Source organism: Leuciscus leuciscus (assembly GCF_965113295.1).
Source record: "Leuciscus leuciscus genome assembly, chromosome: 21".
NCBI lineage: Eukaryota > Metazoa > Chordata > Actinopteri > Cypriniformes > Leuciscidae > Leuciscus > Leuciscus leuciscus.
This window is the reverse complement of record NC_138745.1, coordinates 6290667-6307633: the sequence shown is the minus strand read 5'-3', so window position 1 is coordinate 6307633 and position 16967 is coordinate 6290667. Positions and strand designations below refer to the sequence as shown.

Sequence of the window (16967 nt, the reverse complement as noted above, 5' to 3'; positions counted from 1 at the left end):
TGATCTTTTCGTCATCAGCGGTTGTTTCAGCCTCCCTTGAGAAATGAAGAGCCTTCTCTTCTGTCTCTCACTCTCACGGACACATACAGCAAGAAGCCAGTCAAAGGAGGGGTGATGACTTGTCAAAAAACTACCCTCATTGTTTTGGTTTCCATTTTTAAATTGGTCATCCTGGCCTTTCCATGGTTCATCCTGCTCTTTCAACTTTAGTACTCCCAAATGACTTGTCCTCGTTTTCCATTGATTGTGGGAATGACTGGAGTAAGAGAACAGGGCACAGAATGTCCTTGAACTTACTGTACACTGAAAGGTCAGTTACGTCATCATGTTACATTCATAGATTAATCAAATAATAGTTTTATTGTCTGTAAATGTAGTTATTTTTTTAAAGGTCAAGGTGAATGTATTTGTAGAATCTGATTTTCAGAGCTATAACATTATTTAGAAGAAAGCGACATGACTTAAAAGCTTCAGTGGGAACAAACAAAGCATATTAGAACTTATGCATACAACATTTTATGCCTTATTGGTTGCAAACAACAAAAACAAAAAACACTTTACATTTATTGATTATGTAATCTTGGCAAATAATGTTACAGTACATCAAATAAGCCTAATGTTCAAAAGGATATTTTTTATATTAAGTCCAATAGAAGAGAGCGCATCTAAAGGAGAAGTGTCCAGTCAAGGTGTTCTATGGTCTAGATTTTTTAGTAGTCCATCAAAGAAAACTTTAGGAGGATCATGGCACTCTTTAAAATTAAAAAGCCTTTATTATCAGATGGCTACAAATCCTGGATATATATTGGCCTTTAATTTATAAATCCCAAATGTCTCCCTCTGATTCAGTTTAAGTTTCTATTCCCTTTCCTAATAGTACTGTTCACATGATCAACATTCTCAGGATAGAAGGGTTATTACTGTTATGCATTTAATATAAATGTCTTGCCATAGGATATTCTTCATTGCCCTTCCTGATGGCATATTTATGTTCAGCCAATCGATCTAATAACCGTCTTTTTGTTCTTCCAATATAAAATACTTTACATTGAGGACATTCCAGTCTATAAATTACATGAGTAGTTTGACCATTAATAAAATGTTTAATAGAATAGATCTTGTTTGTGTAGAAGCGTTTTATCTTGTACAACATTATCACAATGATTACAGTGATGACATTTAAAGCATCCCTTAGGTTGAACCCATAACCAGGAGCTTCTTCGAGTCGGTGGGAAATGGCTATGAACTAATTTGTCCCCTAAGGTTGAACTTTTTTTTAAACTTATCATTGGAGGATCTGGAAACACATTTCAAATTCATCACTTTGTAAAATGCACCAATTTTTTTATTATTCCTTTTAAAAAAATCAGCGACTCAGCGATATTTTTATATCTCACTGTATTAGTTGACAAAACAAACAAATTAAACACATATAATTGAGTGTTTTTTACAGTCAAACATGAAACAGATTGACGCAGTGAATGTTTACAATTTTAATATAGCAAAATATTTTGTACTTTTTCGTAAGATCAAATATTATGTAGCATGCTGTAACAATGTTCTTGGATTTTGCATGTTCTTTGTTTTGTTTTTGTGCATATTTATATAGTTTCATTTTGTGATGGCATTTTATTAACTCTTTCCCCGCCAGAGTTTTTGAAAAAGTTGCCAGCCAGTGCCAGAAGTTTCATAGCCCCCAGAATATTTTGTTGTATAAATATATGAACATGCAATATTTCAAAGGAAAGAACCGAACCTCTTGCATTCTTTTTTTAATCAACATTTGAATGTGGGTAAGTTTAATAAATAAAAAAAGCAACATTTTGAGCAAACGATCCAGAACGATGATCAAAACACAGATGGAGTAGATCAAGTCCATCAACACCCCCAAAGATTCACAGTCCTAAATCTCGTCCTGGGTCCACATTTCATTCGGGAACGTTAGACAGTTGTGATTTATATGCTGTTTAATGTTGATGATCGGATTTCATTTTCATATGCATCTGCTTACATATGCTATTGCTTGTTTCTGCTTCTTCTTTTCCTGTGTTTTAATAAGGGGATTCAGTACTCTTTCAGAAGATGCATAATAGCGCCCCTACTGTATAACAGTGAAAACACAGAGGGCTGGAAAATTCAGTCAATGGCGGGGAAAGAGTTAGGAGTTCTTCATTGTTTTTGATTTTTATGATATTGTATTTGCCTGTTGTTTTTGTATTGGACTACATTTTAATATACGTGTATCTAATAACTATTTAAAGGATTGTGAGTGTAACTATTTAAGGGATTGTAATGTCAACCTCAGCAGATGAGATAAATAGATTGTGTGTCCACGTTTGCCTCTCAGATTTCAGGAGCAACAAAGATCCTTCACTATGTTCTCTCTACCCTAATCCTCACCCCTCCAAAACAAATTAACACAAGCTAAAAGAATCCCAATGTTCTCTCTGGACTTGTACACCACACTAAGTTTTCTTGAAAATGTATTCTATTAAATGTGATCTACAAATCATCCAAAGACTATTAAAGTGTCTGTATATAATATGAGTTTTTCTTTTATTCATTTGTAGGGCTTGTTTTGTATGTTTTATGGAGGGTTCAGGACAATAAGAGATTATTACAATTAATTATTACATATTTTTTATGCAAATGTTTTGGCTAATTAAAAATATTTACATTATAAAACTGATACAAGAGCAGGCAAATAATAATAATAATTTAGATTTACTTTGAAACCATTTTCACTCAGAAATTTCTATTAAGTTTCACAAATAGAAATAATGTTGTGATTGATGGACAGATGTCAAATTCTGATGTTTCAGAAGGGTGGAAAACAAAATATTTTAAACTTGTGAGATATCTATTATCCGTCTTTAAAATAACCTATTATATGTGTTGCCTAAATATCAAGGACATTTTGATTTTCCATTTCATGACCCTTTTAAGTATGTAGCCTACTGCTAAAGTACTTTTTTGTACACTTTAAAGAGCACTCTAGCAAATAGATGTTTCAGAGCTAACAGACTAAGGGCCAGATTTACTAACAGCTTGTGCCACTGAAAACCCTCTTTTGGCATAAAAAAAAACTCAGGATGAAATTGTGAAACAATTGCACAGTTATTTTTGTAGCTGAGCTTATTGCGTACATGCATTTGTAGGAGTTTACCTTTCAGACGTAAAATGTATTTAGGTAATTATTTGAATATATTCTGCAACATGATTTACTAAGGTTTGTGGATGTCAGTTTAATGATAATGAAACACCTTTATTTAACACCCGAAAAATCTTAACCCATTTTGTTCTTGACATCCTGCGATAGTTGCTGAAAAGGATCCACAGAGAAACCGAGCGCGCCTGGCAGAAGAAAAAGATTTTCTCCACTCGTGTTCATGTATTTGGAATGCCAGAGGAAGACGTTATCCGAACATATTGTTTGCTGAACCACATTATAATTTTTTTCTATATGAAAATGACTATATATTAATGAACTGTGTCGGGTCTTTAATATGTGGATTGTTAGTAGATCACCCGCAGGACTTCTGCACTTTCATGGGATTGCGGTTTCACTCTAATGTGCCGTTTGAATAAATCTGACCTAAAGACTTGGGTTTCAAAAAACTGATACAGTAGAGGAACGTGGAGAACTCCACTGGCTTTTAGATGTGAAAATCTTCTGGAAAGAAAATACAAATTCTTTACATTTTCATTGCCCGAAATGTAGCAGCTGCAGAGAGAGGAGTTAAAAGGGTATGATATGGTTAAGAAATAATATAGAGTACAGATGTGACCTTTGGAAAAAGAGCTGGTATAGGGAAAGAGAGAGTGAGCGAGGGAGGGATGGAGTTTCAGCAGCTGAGTGATCTACTGAAGGTCAGATCATGCATGGTCTGCTGCTATCGAGAACCTCTTTATATAGCTTTCCACACGCCAGTTCCAGCCAGGCCTAAGGACAGCTTCACTCAATTGTGTGAATGTTTGTGTTGGTCCTAAAGTTGATTTGTTCCTCCCCGTAATCTTCCTTTTATTAATCTCACTTTCTCTCGCACATTCACATCTAGACAAAGATGTATTAATAAAGGGCATTACAAGTGTGTCTCGTGCATGTGGCCCTGTCAGTCATCTCAGTATGTTCCTCTGTGCAGAGAATGGTGTGAGTGTACATGTGACCGCACAACAGAGACCAGCCCCCTCTCTGTTACTCAACTAACTCTAATTCTCTCTGGTGGATCCGGCGACTGCAGCTCCGAGGAGGTTTGAAGGGTGTCCTTCTATGTGATCTTGAATCCTGGACCTGTTGAGTCTTGGAATCTTAGGTGGATACAAACACATTCTTATAGACTGGACTGTCTGGTTTTTCCTGTTGCATTTGTGTGAGGGAGTGAAGGCAAGATGGCAGTTTCACGCAGCTGGCTGTTAGGGCTTATCATAGCTCTGCTTTGCACTGGAGCGCAGGCCGAAGAAAGGCTCCGAAGTGAGGAAGCCGAGGAGCTGGGAGGTCTGGAGATGACTGGAGGTGAGAAAGAGGAGGTGGATGATGAGGAGGAAGGTGGAAACGCATCGGAAGAAGGAGATGAGGAAGAAGAGAGAGCTCCTGAGGAAGAGGCGTCTCCAGAAGCTGAGATAACAGAGGAGGAGGAGGAAGAAGAGGAAGATGATGAGATAGAAGGAGTAGATGAAGAACAAGAAGCTGCTGAGGAAGATAATGAGACTGGAGGAGTAGATGAACAAGAAGAAGCAGAGGAAGATGAGAGAGGAGGAGAAGAACCAGCAGCAGCAGATGAAGATGATGAGACGGGAGGAGTAGAAGATGAAGAGGAGGAAGAAGCAGATGAAGAGGAGGAAGAAGCAGACGAAGAGGAGGAAGAAACAGATGAAGAGGAGGAAGAAGCAGATGAAGAGGAGGAAGAAGAAGCAGACAAAGAGGAGGAAGAAGCAGAAGAGGAGGAAGAAGCAGATGAAGAGGAGGAAGAAGCTGATGAAGAGGAGGAAGAAGCAGATGAAGAGGAGGAAGAAACAGATGAAGAGGAGGAAGAAGCAGATGAAGCAGAAGCAGGAGACGAGGAGCAGATGGAGGAGGATGTAGAAAGATTAGCAGAAGATGAGAAATCAGCACAACAGACAGCAGAGGAAGAAGAGGAAGAGGCAGATGAGGAAACTGCTGATGAAGAGACTGTAGTTGAGGATGATGCTGAAGGTACAGTAAATACTGAATTAGCCTTTACAGAGAATCAATGTCATGTGCTCTTACTTACAAATGCTTGTTTTTCTGTATCACTCTAATCACTGGTTCCTATTGAGCTGGCTTCCAAGGCCACATCCTAACTGAAACTGAAGCTCATAAGTGACTGATCTGGAATGCTTTGCTTAGGCAGCAGAGCTCTGTGTGTCAAACAAATAGCCCTCTTCTCAGATTCAACTCACTATTGAATCGATTTCAATAGAGTTTACCATTAACATGTTGCTAGACTAAAACTTTGATGCTCTAACAGGCATAAAAACACAAATATTGAGTAACAGTTACTTTAATCAAATTATTCCATTCAATGCTTTTCATTATTTCTTTGTTCATCTTCCATCTTCAATGGCTTTTTTTCTATAGTTTGTCTCAATGAATAATGAGATTGGTCAAAGGAAGGTAACTCGAAGGTAAAAAGAATTATTGTGTCTACATTTTAGGATGGACCTATACCTTAACCCTGTAAGGCCTGATATTTTAGGTAATAGTCAGAACATTGAAAAGCTTTTTTAAGTCTAATATTTGATCAGGCTTTTATGGTTCATATAGTAAAAATATGGCCAAAAATATTAAATACAGAAATTCTTCTATTGACAGCAACTATCACTTTGATGCTTCAAAAAGTTCATAAAGAGATCGTAAAACAAATCCATATGAGTTGAGAGTTTTAGTCAAATTTTTCTGAAGAGACACGATCGCTTTATGGGGCAGATTCCCGGACAGAGATTAAGCCTATAGTCCTAGACTCCAATGGGCTTTTAAACCAGATTAACAGAAATCTGCTCTCACTGTCATGGTTTTAAATAGCCCTAGATTTAGTCCAGTCCAGCGTTTAATAAGATGATTTCCTGAGGAAGACTAGAGATACTTCAGGACTAAATTGAAACTTAAATTAAACCTGCCTCCTGTAGAAGCCCATCACAACTTCAGATTAATGTTGTGAACAGCATCAAAAAAACATTATACATACAGTACACACACACACACACACACACACACACACACACACACACACACACACACACACACACACACACACACACACACACACACACACACACACACACACACACACACACACACACACACACACACACACATTACTTGGAAGTAATACATGTGTGAATGTATATCTGATTTGTTGATGCTGTTCACTTCATTTTAACAATTCATTTTGATTTAACACCATTGTATGAAGTTTCTGGTTCAAATGGAATTGCTTCATGTTAAATTGACTTGAAACAGTTACTGTTTAACTGAAATGTTCTCATTTTTAAATAACATGTTTCAGTCAAGTAACCCAATCAAACAGGAGTTTCTCTTCCCATCATGCTTTGCACAGGGCTGAATTGGGATACATTTTTTAGCAAGATGAGAAAGTGGAGAGACCTTTTAATGTTTATTGTTCTATTATGTTGGTATTTAAAAGTTTCTGTTATGTTAGTGTTGTGGTGAAGTGTTGATCTTGTGCTTGGGTTGAGGACCTGCTGACAAGACTTCTAATTGAATAATAATAAAGCAATCACTATGATAATGCTCTAGATGAAACCATTATCACTTCTAGTCTGCCAACACTGAACATCACATGTGTAAAGAAAAGTTATGTTTAGTTTGTTGTTCTGTAAATCACAGGACTAAACAAGCAGCATTAAAGGATTATTTGAAAAATCCAATTTAAATGAAAACCATTTATTTAAGTTAAACTAAAACCATTTACACATATACAGTACATTATATTTAGAATCTATCTATTCTTTAGAATTCATTACAGATTTCCAGACATTCCTTTTCTTTTATTCCACAGCTGATGTGTGCAGTTTATTTCGATCGTTTTAAAAGAATGTTCTCGTGTTTAGTAAAAAAAAATGTTTATTGCAGTCTTTTTTCAGCTGCCATTGTTTTCCTTGGATTTGCTTCTCAGTTCCATGCAATTTTAAGCTTTTCTCTGTTCATTCCATGTTTTATAGGCAACCTCTGTCATGCTAATTCAGATTAGCATAGTCCAGGTGTTAGAAATCTGTACTTAATCTGTGTTTCAGAAAGCCATTTTTTAAGTCACAATTAACTATTCTAGATTACGGCCTACTCCTGTCTTAATTTAAACCCTGTCCCATACAGGGAAACCGCCCCATATGATGAATTTAGGCTTTTTTTCACATATAAACATTCATGAACTCACACATCAGTTGTGTTAAACAGAAGCTCAAGCATGTTCTTTTTGAAGTGTCAATAGTTGCGTAGCTGTCAATGGAGACACAGAAAGCTCTCAAATTTAATCAGAAAGATGAGACATGAGGGTGAGTAATTAATGACTGAATTTTCATTTTTGGGTGAACTATCCCTTTACAAACTATCAATTAGATAATCATGAAGTTGATTATGTAGAACATGCTTTTTAGCAGTTTTGATCATGTTGATCATTTAGAGGCCTTTGAAAATTGCTGTATCTATGATACAGTAGGCTTTATAGGGTTGTGCTCTCTACGTAGGCATTCACAGGTTTGGAACACAGCCATTGTCGGCTGTCTAAAGTCCTGTGTATACCCTTCAGTTAGTCAGTGAAGTCACACATGAGCCTTAAAATAGCTCACTATATCTGAACAGCTACAGCAGCTGAAATATTCCAACCACTTTAAGTCCTTTCTGGTTGAATGCTGTTGACATGCACCTAACAAATGGCATATATGTTACATGGTATCACACGACTGTATGGCCACCAGTGAAACCTAGGATCCGGGTTTAGCTTTAGTTAAAATTTACAAGCACAAAGTACATTTCCGTTTTAGCTGTCATTTGACATAGAACAAAGAAACCATACCTATTATCTATTAAACCAACTACTGTCCGATTAATATTTTCTTTACCAAACTTATGGCATTTAATGGCAGTTTCAATGAATGGAGCAGGAAAAATGGTCTGAAGCAATTTATTGAACAAATAAACTGTGAAATAATGTTGACTACAGGCTGGAGTTAGAGTTGTTGAACCCAGTTGTACAATGACCGTATGATGGCCTGATGGTTTAGATTGAGCTTTATCTTGAAAAGGTTCAGCTGAAAAGTGGCGAAGGTGTCCGAAAGGCATGCAGAGTATGAGGTGAGATTAGGGTTTCGATAGGTTAGAATGACAGGTAGAGCTGGCACCATCTGCGTAGGAGTGATATGGACTGCAATGTGAATTTGGACTGCAATGTGCCTTTATGATTTCCCTCCGTCGGGTTGCTTTCACACTGGCAGTTTAGTGCGGACCGGGGCACGGTTCGCATGAAAAATCGCTAATGTGAACGCTGTCATCGGACCCGGGTGCGCACTAGAGTACCGAACCCGAGACTACCTGGAGGAGGTGGTCTGAGCTCGGTTGCTCCCGAACCGTGGTGCGGTTCGCGTTAATGTGCAAGCAACACGGACTCGGGTGCGCGCTTGTTCAGGAAGTATAGTATCCCGCGCATGCGTATCACGGTTCACGGTTCATGGCTTCAAGAAAGAACATTCAACTGAGACTGCATTACTGTCAGTCACAGAAGCCCTACGGATCGCAAAAGCTGCTTCCAAATCTTCAGTCCTCATTCTCCTGGATCTGTCTGCTGCCTTCGACACGGTGAATCATCAGATCCTTATGTCCACCCTCTCATCACTGGGCATCACAGGAACTTCACTCCACTGGTTTGAGTCCTATCTCACAGGTAGGTCCTTCAAGGTCGCATGGAGAGGTGAGGTATCCAGAGCACATCAGCTGACCACAGGTGTTCCCCAGGGTTCAGTTCTTGGTCCCCTCCTCTTCTCCATCTACACCACATCACTGGGACACATCATACAGGCACACGGTTTTTCCTACCACTGCTATGCTGATGACACGCAGCTCTTCCTCTCCTTTCAACCAGATGATCCCACAGTAGCTGCACGGGTCTCAAGCTGTCTGGCGGACATCTCCACATGGATGAAGGAACATCACCTGCAGCTCAACCTGGCAAAGACTGAGCTTCTCGTCCTCCCTGCCAATCCGTCTCTACAGCACGACTTCACCATCCAGCTAGAGTCATCATTAATCACCCCATCAAGATCGGTCAGAAATCTTGGAGTAACGTTTGATGACCAGCTGACCTTCACAGATCACATTTCAAAGACAGCTCGATCATGCAGGTTTGCACTGCACAACATCAGGAAGATCAGGCCTTTCCTAACTGAGCATGCAACACAACTTATCGTCCAGGCCCGGGTCATCTCTAGGCTTGACTACTGCAATGCTCTTCTGGCTGGACTTCCAGCATGTGCAACCAAACCCCTACAGATGATCCAGAATGCTGCAGCTCGTCTTGTCTTCAACGAGCCCAAGAGGGCCCACGTCACTCCTCTGTTCATCTCTCTGCACTGGCTACCTCTCGCTGCTCGCATCAAGTTCAAGGCACTGATGCTTGCTTACAGAACTATCACAGGCTCAGCTCCCTCCTACTTTCACTCACTCCTACGAGTCTACATCCCTACCAGACACCTACGATCGGTCAACGAGCGACGTCTCATGGTTCCATCACAGAAAGCCACAAAATCACTTTCCAGAACATTCTCATTCACAGTTCCATGCTGGTGGAACGCTCTCCCCACCCTCATCCAGAATGCAGAATCCCTGACAACATTCAAAAGACAGCTGAAAACCAATCTCTTCCGCACTTAACCTTATAGAGAAAAAAAAAAAAAAAAAAAAAAAAAAAAAATTCCTTTCCCTTTGAAACATCACTTATCAGGCTTATGCTACTCTGAATAATACCTGAACTTCGTATTTTGAGCACTTCTTGCGTTGTTGTTGCTTTTGCCTCTTTATGATGACTCGCTGAATTTAGTCCTAATTTGTAAGTCGCTTTGGATAAAGGCGTCTGCTAAATGACTAAATGTAAATGTATCACTGTCGAATATCATTGTTTCCTCACACGAGTTGTATTCTCCATGCGTTTTCTGCGTGCGTTTGCGATGACGTAAGATCACTGCAAACGCACCTGGGTTCGATACAACTAATTGAGTGTGAAACCAGACCAACGCTGCGGGGGGCGCCGGAAACGAGCGCACTCGGGTTCGGACTGCCCCCCGCAGCGTTGGTCTGGTTTCACACTCAATTAGTTGTATCGAACCCAGGTGCGTTTGCAGTGATCTTACGTCATCGCAAACGCACACGGAAAATGCATGGATAATACAACTCGACTGAGCATAGCTGTAATTTGTCTGTTTTTTTGGTGCTATTATGCACAACATAGTGAGAGACATCACCTCTTCAGTGTCCCACAACGTTCCCCTGCCACTCATGGTTGTCGTGTGTGAGGAAACAATGATATCGACAGTGACACGCATGCGCGGGATACTATACTTCCTGAACAAGCGCGCACCCGAGTCCGTGTTGCTTGCACATTAACGCGAACCGCGCCACGGTTCGGGAGCGACCGAGCTCAGACCACCTCCTCCAGGTAGTCTCGGGTTCGGTACTCTAGTGCGCACCCGGGTCCGATGACAGCGTTCACATTAGCGATTTTTCATGCGAACCGTGCCCCGGTCCGCACTAAACTGCCAGTGTGAAAGCGCCCAAGAATAAGAAAGGACTCAGCACTGAACCTTGCACCCCAGTGATTAGCTGATGTGTCTTGGACACAAATTCTCTCCAGGAAACCTGAGAGTTGACTGAACACAACTCTTTCAAGAGCTTGTGACAGAAAGTTGGCAGGACTATTCTGTAGCTTTCAACTGTTGTACGGTTAAGTGTTGTTCCTGAGCCTGCTTAAATATGGTGGGAAAGTATTAAGAGATGTAGTAAGAGATGCACTGATGTGAGAGAGTGGAGTTTGAGAGATCTCTTGTTACAGATCCTGTGATTAGTTTGCATGTGTCTGAAGTGTTGCTGATCTTGTTTCGGTAGTACCTAAGTGACCTTGGCAGCAGAAACAACAACAGGAGGAGAATGAGATGATGGATTTATTCTTGCAGTAATTGCATTAGTCAGCAGTAATGAAGTGTGTGACAGATAACTGGAGAAAGGGATGGTCAGAGAAATGCAAGGAAGTGATGATTATTAGGGATATAGTTATGGATAAAGGCCCCGATATACTCACGGCAAAGTTCTTTTTCGTTCTTTGCTTAGTTCCTATTCAAACTTTGAAATACCTTTACGGATAGCAAACATCCCAAAGATTCCCACACTGCTTGGAGTGGCATTTAGCTGCAGAGTTAAGGTGCTGTATGTAATTTTTTGACTGTACTAAAGCATAAAAATACCATAATGTTTGCAGATATTTAGGAAACATGCTCATACTCATTCTTTGAAAAACAATACTACAGCCAGTTATTTTACTTTGAAATGTGTGTTCTGTGTCGGGATGTCTTTTTTTGTATTGGTCTGTGTGATCCCGCCCCAATTTACCCAATAGTATTTCGACACCACAGGTTGCCAGTTGGCAAAAAACACAACATTTTGCAGCCATGGAAGCCGGCAAATGAACTGGATCAGAGATTGCAGATTCTACCCGACCTAAAAAGCCTCAGCATCCATCTAAATATCTCTATGAACGGGAGCGTATTAAAACGTGGATAAATCAACTCATCAACTTACAGTGTGGAAGTTTTCTCGCCTTCCGTTGTCCATTGCGTTCGTTCCTGTTGCGTGTCCTCAAACTGGCAACCCGCGTGAGCGTCGAGTCTGAGGAGGAGGGGGCGGGGAAACAACTCTCTCCAATATTTTGAATTTGGAGTGCAGTGCCCATTTCAACTGCTAGCTGTCAATATTACATACTGCACCTTTTAGCTGCAACACACCTGCCTGCCTGGAAATTTCTGGTGGGCTTATCCTAATACCCACACTTGCGTCACAGGTGTTTTTAATTAGGGCTGGAGCTAAGTTCTGCTGAAAGGCACAGGATTGGACACCCCTGCTGGGTAGATCCATGTTGTCTGATTTGCAGGTTTTGACACGGTGAGAGCTACCACTTCCTCTAAAGAATCAACTACTAGTACTTGTTCATTTAGAGCTGAGCCTAACACTGACTGACGGATACTTTTTGCTTAATGGTTAAATGTACCTCTGGTGCCTTACCCATTACTAATGAAGACCTTTTTTAAACCCCATCTTTCCCTCGTGCTGTAGAAACTGCTGAGGAGGAAAATGTAGAGTCAGAAGAGGTGGTCTCCAAGGAGGATGAACAGTATAGGTCAGGCTCTTTCTGTGGCCTTTGCTCAGTCTGCGAGGTAAACCATGCTTCTACCACACTTTTTACCGATTTACACATTCCACAGCCTCAACATATGTTAATGAGTTTCAAACAAACTCAACAATCATGAAAAAACATCATGACGTCACCATGATCAGTGCATGAGGTATTAATATAGTTTTACCACATGTCAAACCCACTTGCATGACCCATGCTAAAGTACAGATCTGGGCTGCATCTGAAATCACATACTTCCCTACTATATAGTAGGTGAAAAACAGTACGTGACAAAAGAAGTATGTCCGAATTCACAGTACTCATAAAAGAGTAGGCAAAAAGTTCCTGAATGACCTGCTACTTCCGATGAGATTCTGAAGTGTGCATATGATGGACTCTTTATTATCCCATGAGGCCACGGGAGAGGATTTATGAATGGCAGTGAAGCAATGCAACTGATGCTGGTAGGTCACATGATAATGACAACATTGCGAATGTAGTACGTCCAGATTACATTCATACTACACACATTCATACTATATCGAACATACTTTTTTAGTGGCCGTGAAGCAATTACTTATTCAAAATAAGCTACTCAAGAGAGTATGCGATTTCAGACACAGCCTGGTGTGATCCCTTCCTAAATTCCCCCAATAAAGGGCAGAGATGCAACTTCTTATCTGTGTCTGGCTCTCTCTTTCCTCTCAGCACTGCAGTACCTGTGACAAATGTCCCTGTGAGGAAGGAGACACATCAGCACACTGCCATCACTGTGAAGTAAGTGTTACTTCGTAATATTATCAAAATCTATATTAATACACTACATGGGCAAAAGTCCTGTATGTGGACAACCGAACAATACACCTAATTTTAACCTTAAAAAGTCCATGAACATGTTATGCATCAAACTACCCTCTTACACTTGATTTCTCCTTCCACAGGGTTGTTCATACTGCTACATTTGTCCGGTGATCTGTGAGACCGTCTGCCAGCCAGGTAGGAGACTGCAGACGCACACTCTCGATTAATGCTAGAGTTTCAACGTTTCGGAAAATTACAGTGCATAGTTTAATGCTGATCCAAAAACTTTTTCAGATCTATATATTTTATGTAATCACTTTCAGTGTTTTTGGATAATATTTTGGAAATGTTTGTTTTTAGGTGGAATTCTTGATGTATTGAGCGGTTCTCTCTACCAGTAAGGATATAAAATCTATGCAGACTTTACTTGCAGAAAAATCACATTCATATATTCTATATTCATTCATACATACCTGTTATCATTCATATCATTCTTTATTTGTGTGTGTGTGTGTGTGTGTGTGTGTGTGTGTGTGTGTGTGTGTGTGTGTGTGTGTGTGTGTGTGTGTGTGTGTGTGTGTGTGTGTGTTTGTTTTGTTTTTGTCCTCATCTTCACCTACAGGACTGTGAACACATTACTCTGAATACGTTTGGTGTTCTTCACAGCGCCATCTTTTGGTGAACAGAGGAACTACAGACTAGCGGTCAGATCATTCACTTGTAGGCCTGATTATTTGACTGACCAGATCAGGGGATTTTCACTCTGAGGCCAATAATGGGAGTGGACAACCTACTGTATCCTAGATAAACCTGAGGAACTACCAGGACCCTAATGTTTACCATTTAATGGCACTTTAAAGGTGACTTTAGATGCTGCGTTAAATTAATAACAATTAAATATGATTAAGTGCAAAGGTTCTCGTATAAAATTGTACAATATTACTGTTTTTGACTGTATTTTTGATCAAATAAATGCAGCCTTGGTGAACATAAGACTCTTCTTTTATATACATGTTTAAAATCATACTGACCCCAAGCTTTTGAATGGTATGTACAGTATAGAATAATAATAGTGAAAAAGTTCTGGTCAATGTCTATTTGTATAAATATGTGTCAGTTTATCATAAAGTGTCATTCTGTTTTCAGATTACTCAGTCTCAATCTCAATAAATGAGTAAAATGTATGAGTGTGTGAATAAACACGATAAACACAATACAGTATTAAAGAAATAGATAAATGCCACACAGTATGTCTCAATTTGTAGTGCAGAAACACCAGCATATTATATTTATATATGTTTTTACACTGTTTTTCCCTCAGCTTCTACTGTAATTGTGTCTATTCAACATTTGATCGCTTTTTATTATTTCCTATTAAAAGGATAATTCACCCAAAAATTAAAATTATTTCATTATTCCAAACTTGAGATTCTCTCTTCCGCTGAATAAAAAATAAGATATTTTAAAGAAGGCTGGTAACCAGACAATAGACGGTAGCCACTGACTTCCATAGTAGGGAAAAAAAAAATACTATGGTAGTCAATGTTCACCGTCAATTGTCTGGTTTCCAGCCTTCTTAATAATAATCATAATCATAATCATCATCGTCATAATAATAATAATAATAATAAATAATAATAATATAAATATATATATGAGAGAGAGAGAGAGAGAGAGAGAGAGAGAGAGAGATTTTTGTTTTGTTTTTGTGTGTGTGTTCAGCAGAAGACATGAGGGTGAGTAACAACAACATGGGGGTGGGTAAATAATTACATCATTTTCCTTTTTGTGTATGACGGCATCATGGCAACAAATGTTCAAGGTGGCTTCATTGATGGATTTGTTTCATTGTGAGTCGCATTTGCAGTGTACATCCACTAGAGAGCAGTATTACAATTTCAATTTAGTTAGGAAGTAATGAAAAATTTTGCTTTGGCGACTAACTGAAATAAAACATGTTTAAGGTTTTCATTTTATTATTTATTTCAAGTAAAAAAAAAAAAAGATTTTAGTTTTAGTTAGCTATAATAATCCTGCCGAGGACGTCTTGTATAGGCCTATTGAACCAATGCTTGTCACGCAATTCTGGTTAACTAATTATAATTGTGGAAAAATGTAAGCTATAATTACAGTGTGCAGTGACTAAACTGAACTCTCTCTCTCTTTCTCGTTCATTTTGAAAAACACCATGTCTTGTATTCTAGTCTGATATTCTTATGGTAAACCTCCTCCACCATACCTAACTTAACTGTTTGATCTGAGCAAAAGCTTGAAAGAAATGATACAAATGAGCTGAATGATAGGATAAATGACATTATATCCTCTTTATGCCGTCTTCTGCTTTAAAGTCCCCATGAAATCATATAGTCAATTCTTGTTTTTATGGGGGCAGGGTTTATTATAAATAATATCCGTGCACATCATTTTTTTAAATTCACATGCCACAGAAGTACTGCAGATTGAGAATCACTGATGCATTTAGTATAACCTCTGTAAGACTTTAAAGGCACAATATGTAAGGTTTTTGGATTCAAATATCCAAAAAACCATTAGAACAGTGTTATATACAGTGTTATATACACTATATTGCCAAAAGTATTGGAAAACCCCTCCAAATCATTGAATTCAGGTGTTCCAATCACTTCCATGGACACAGTTGTATAAAATCAAGCACCTAGGCATGCAGACTACTTCTACAAACATTTGTGAGACAGTGGGTCGCTCTCAGTGAATTCAAGCGTGGTACCGAGATAGTATGCCACCTGTGCAATAAGTCCATTGGTGAAATTTCCTCACTACTAAATATTCCACGGTCAACTGTTAATGGTATTATAACAAATTAGAAGCAATTGGGAACATTAGCAACTCAGCCACGAAGTGGTAGGCCCAGGGTGGGAATTATGTAATTTTAGGGGCAAGGCCATTTGGCCTCCACCTTTTCTTTTTTTTTAGGGGCACCAAGGCCATATGACAGGGCACAAAGGCCATTGAGTACAATTCAATGGTTTTCCCATTCAGATTGATACCATAACATCCTAATTTGGAATAAGACATGGATTATGACTTTAAAAAAACAAAAAAAACATTATTTAATGAGAGAGAGAGAGAGAGAGAGAGAGAGAGAGAGAGAGAGAGAGAGAGAGAGAGAGAGAGAGTGTGCCATTACATCCAGAAGGTATACACCCTCACACAACAATAGAAACAACATAAATGCCAATAAAAGCATTCAGAAACAACACAAATGCCAATAAAAGCATTCAAAATATTCATTCAGTCCTCTATATCATGTGAGAATGTGAGTTATTAATTATGATTATCAAAGTTTACATCCAATATAGGCTATAAACAAATTTTGTGTAAACATGTTATAATTTGCCTATATATATATATACATACATACATACATATACATATATATATAACATAAATTGTAAGAATATGACTAATAGTAAAGACTAGTACTAATAAATAAACATTAGGCCTATACTAAAGTTATTAAATAGCAGTCCCAAACTAGTTTTTGTTAATACAATGTTGGTATGAGCCACTACAGTCATTTAAAAATCTAAAAAATAACACAAAGATAAAATAGTGGCATTTTGGGGTTAATATGGAAAGGACAGTTACCATGGTGAATACACAATATTAATTGTAACTGTTAATGAAACATGGAAACTGCTCCTGGTGAATAGAATAGAATGAAAATCATACCTGCATTACTTTTATTTCGTGTAATTTACAACGTAACGGCGT

The 16967-nt window shown here is 38.7% G+C and overlaps 2 protein-coding genes across 2 annotated transcripts in view; both read left to right on the top strand.

The window, feature by feature from the left end:
• The window catches only part of LOC309485077 (transient receptor potential cation channel subfamily M member 4-like), a 28002-nt gene extending 25460 nt beyond the window's left edge, over positions 1–2542 (top strand). Inside the window, exon 28 of the mRNA XM_082151670.1 lies at positions 19–2542. Within this exon, the coding sequence (XP_082007796.1) occupies positions 19–47 (29 nt within the window). The 3' untranslated portion in view covers positions 48–2542. The remainder of the gene's footprint in view (positions 1–18) is intronic.
• Positions 2543–4192: 1650 nt separating this feature from the next.
• On the top strand, positions 4193–14243 carry LOC309484909 (uncharacterized protein). The gene is made up of 6 exons (XM_082151383.1): positions 4193–5194; positions 12353–12453; positions 13122–13190; positions 13355–13409; positions 13575–13611; positions 13837–14243. Exons 1-6 carry the CDS (start codon positions 4390–4392, stop codon positions 13856–13858), a joined length of 1089 nt encoding a protein of 362 aa, XP_082007509.1. The 5' UTR covers positions 4193–4389; the 3' UTR covers positions 13859–14243.
• The last annotated feature ends 2724 nt before the right edge of the window (positions 14244–16967 follow it).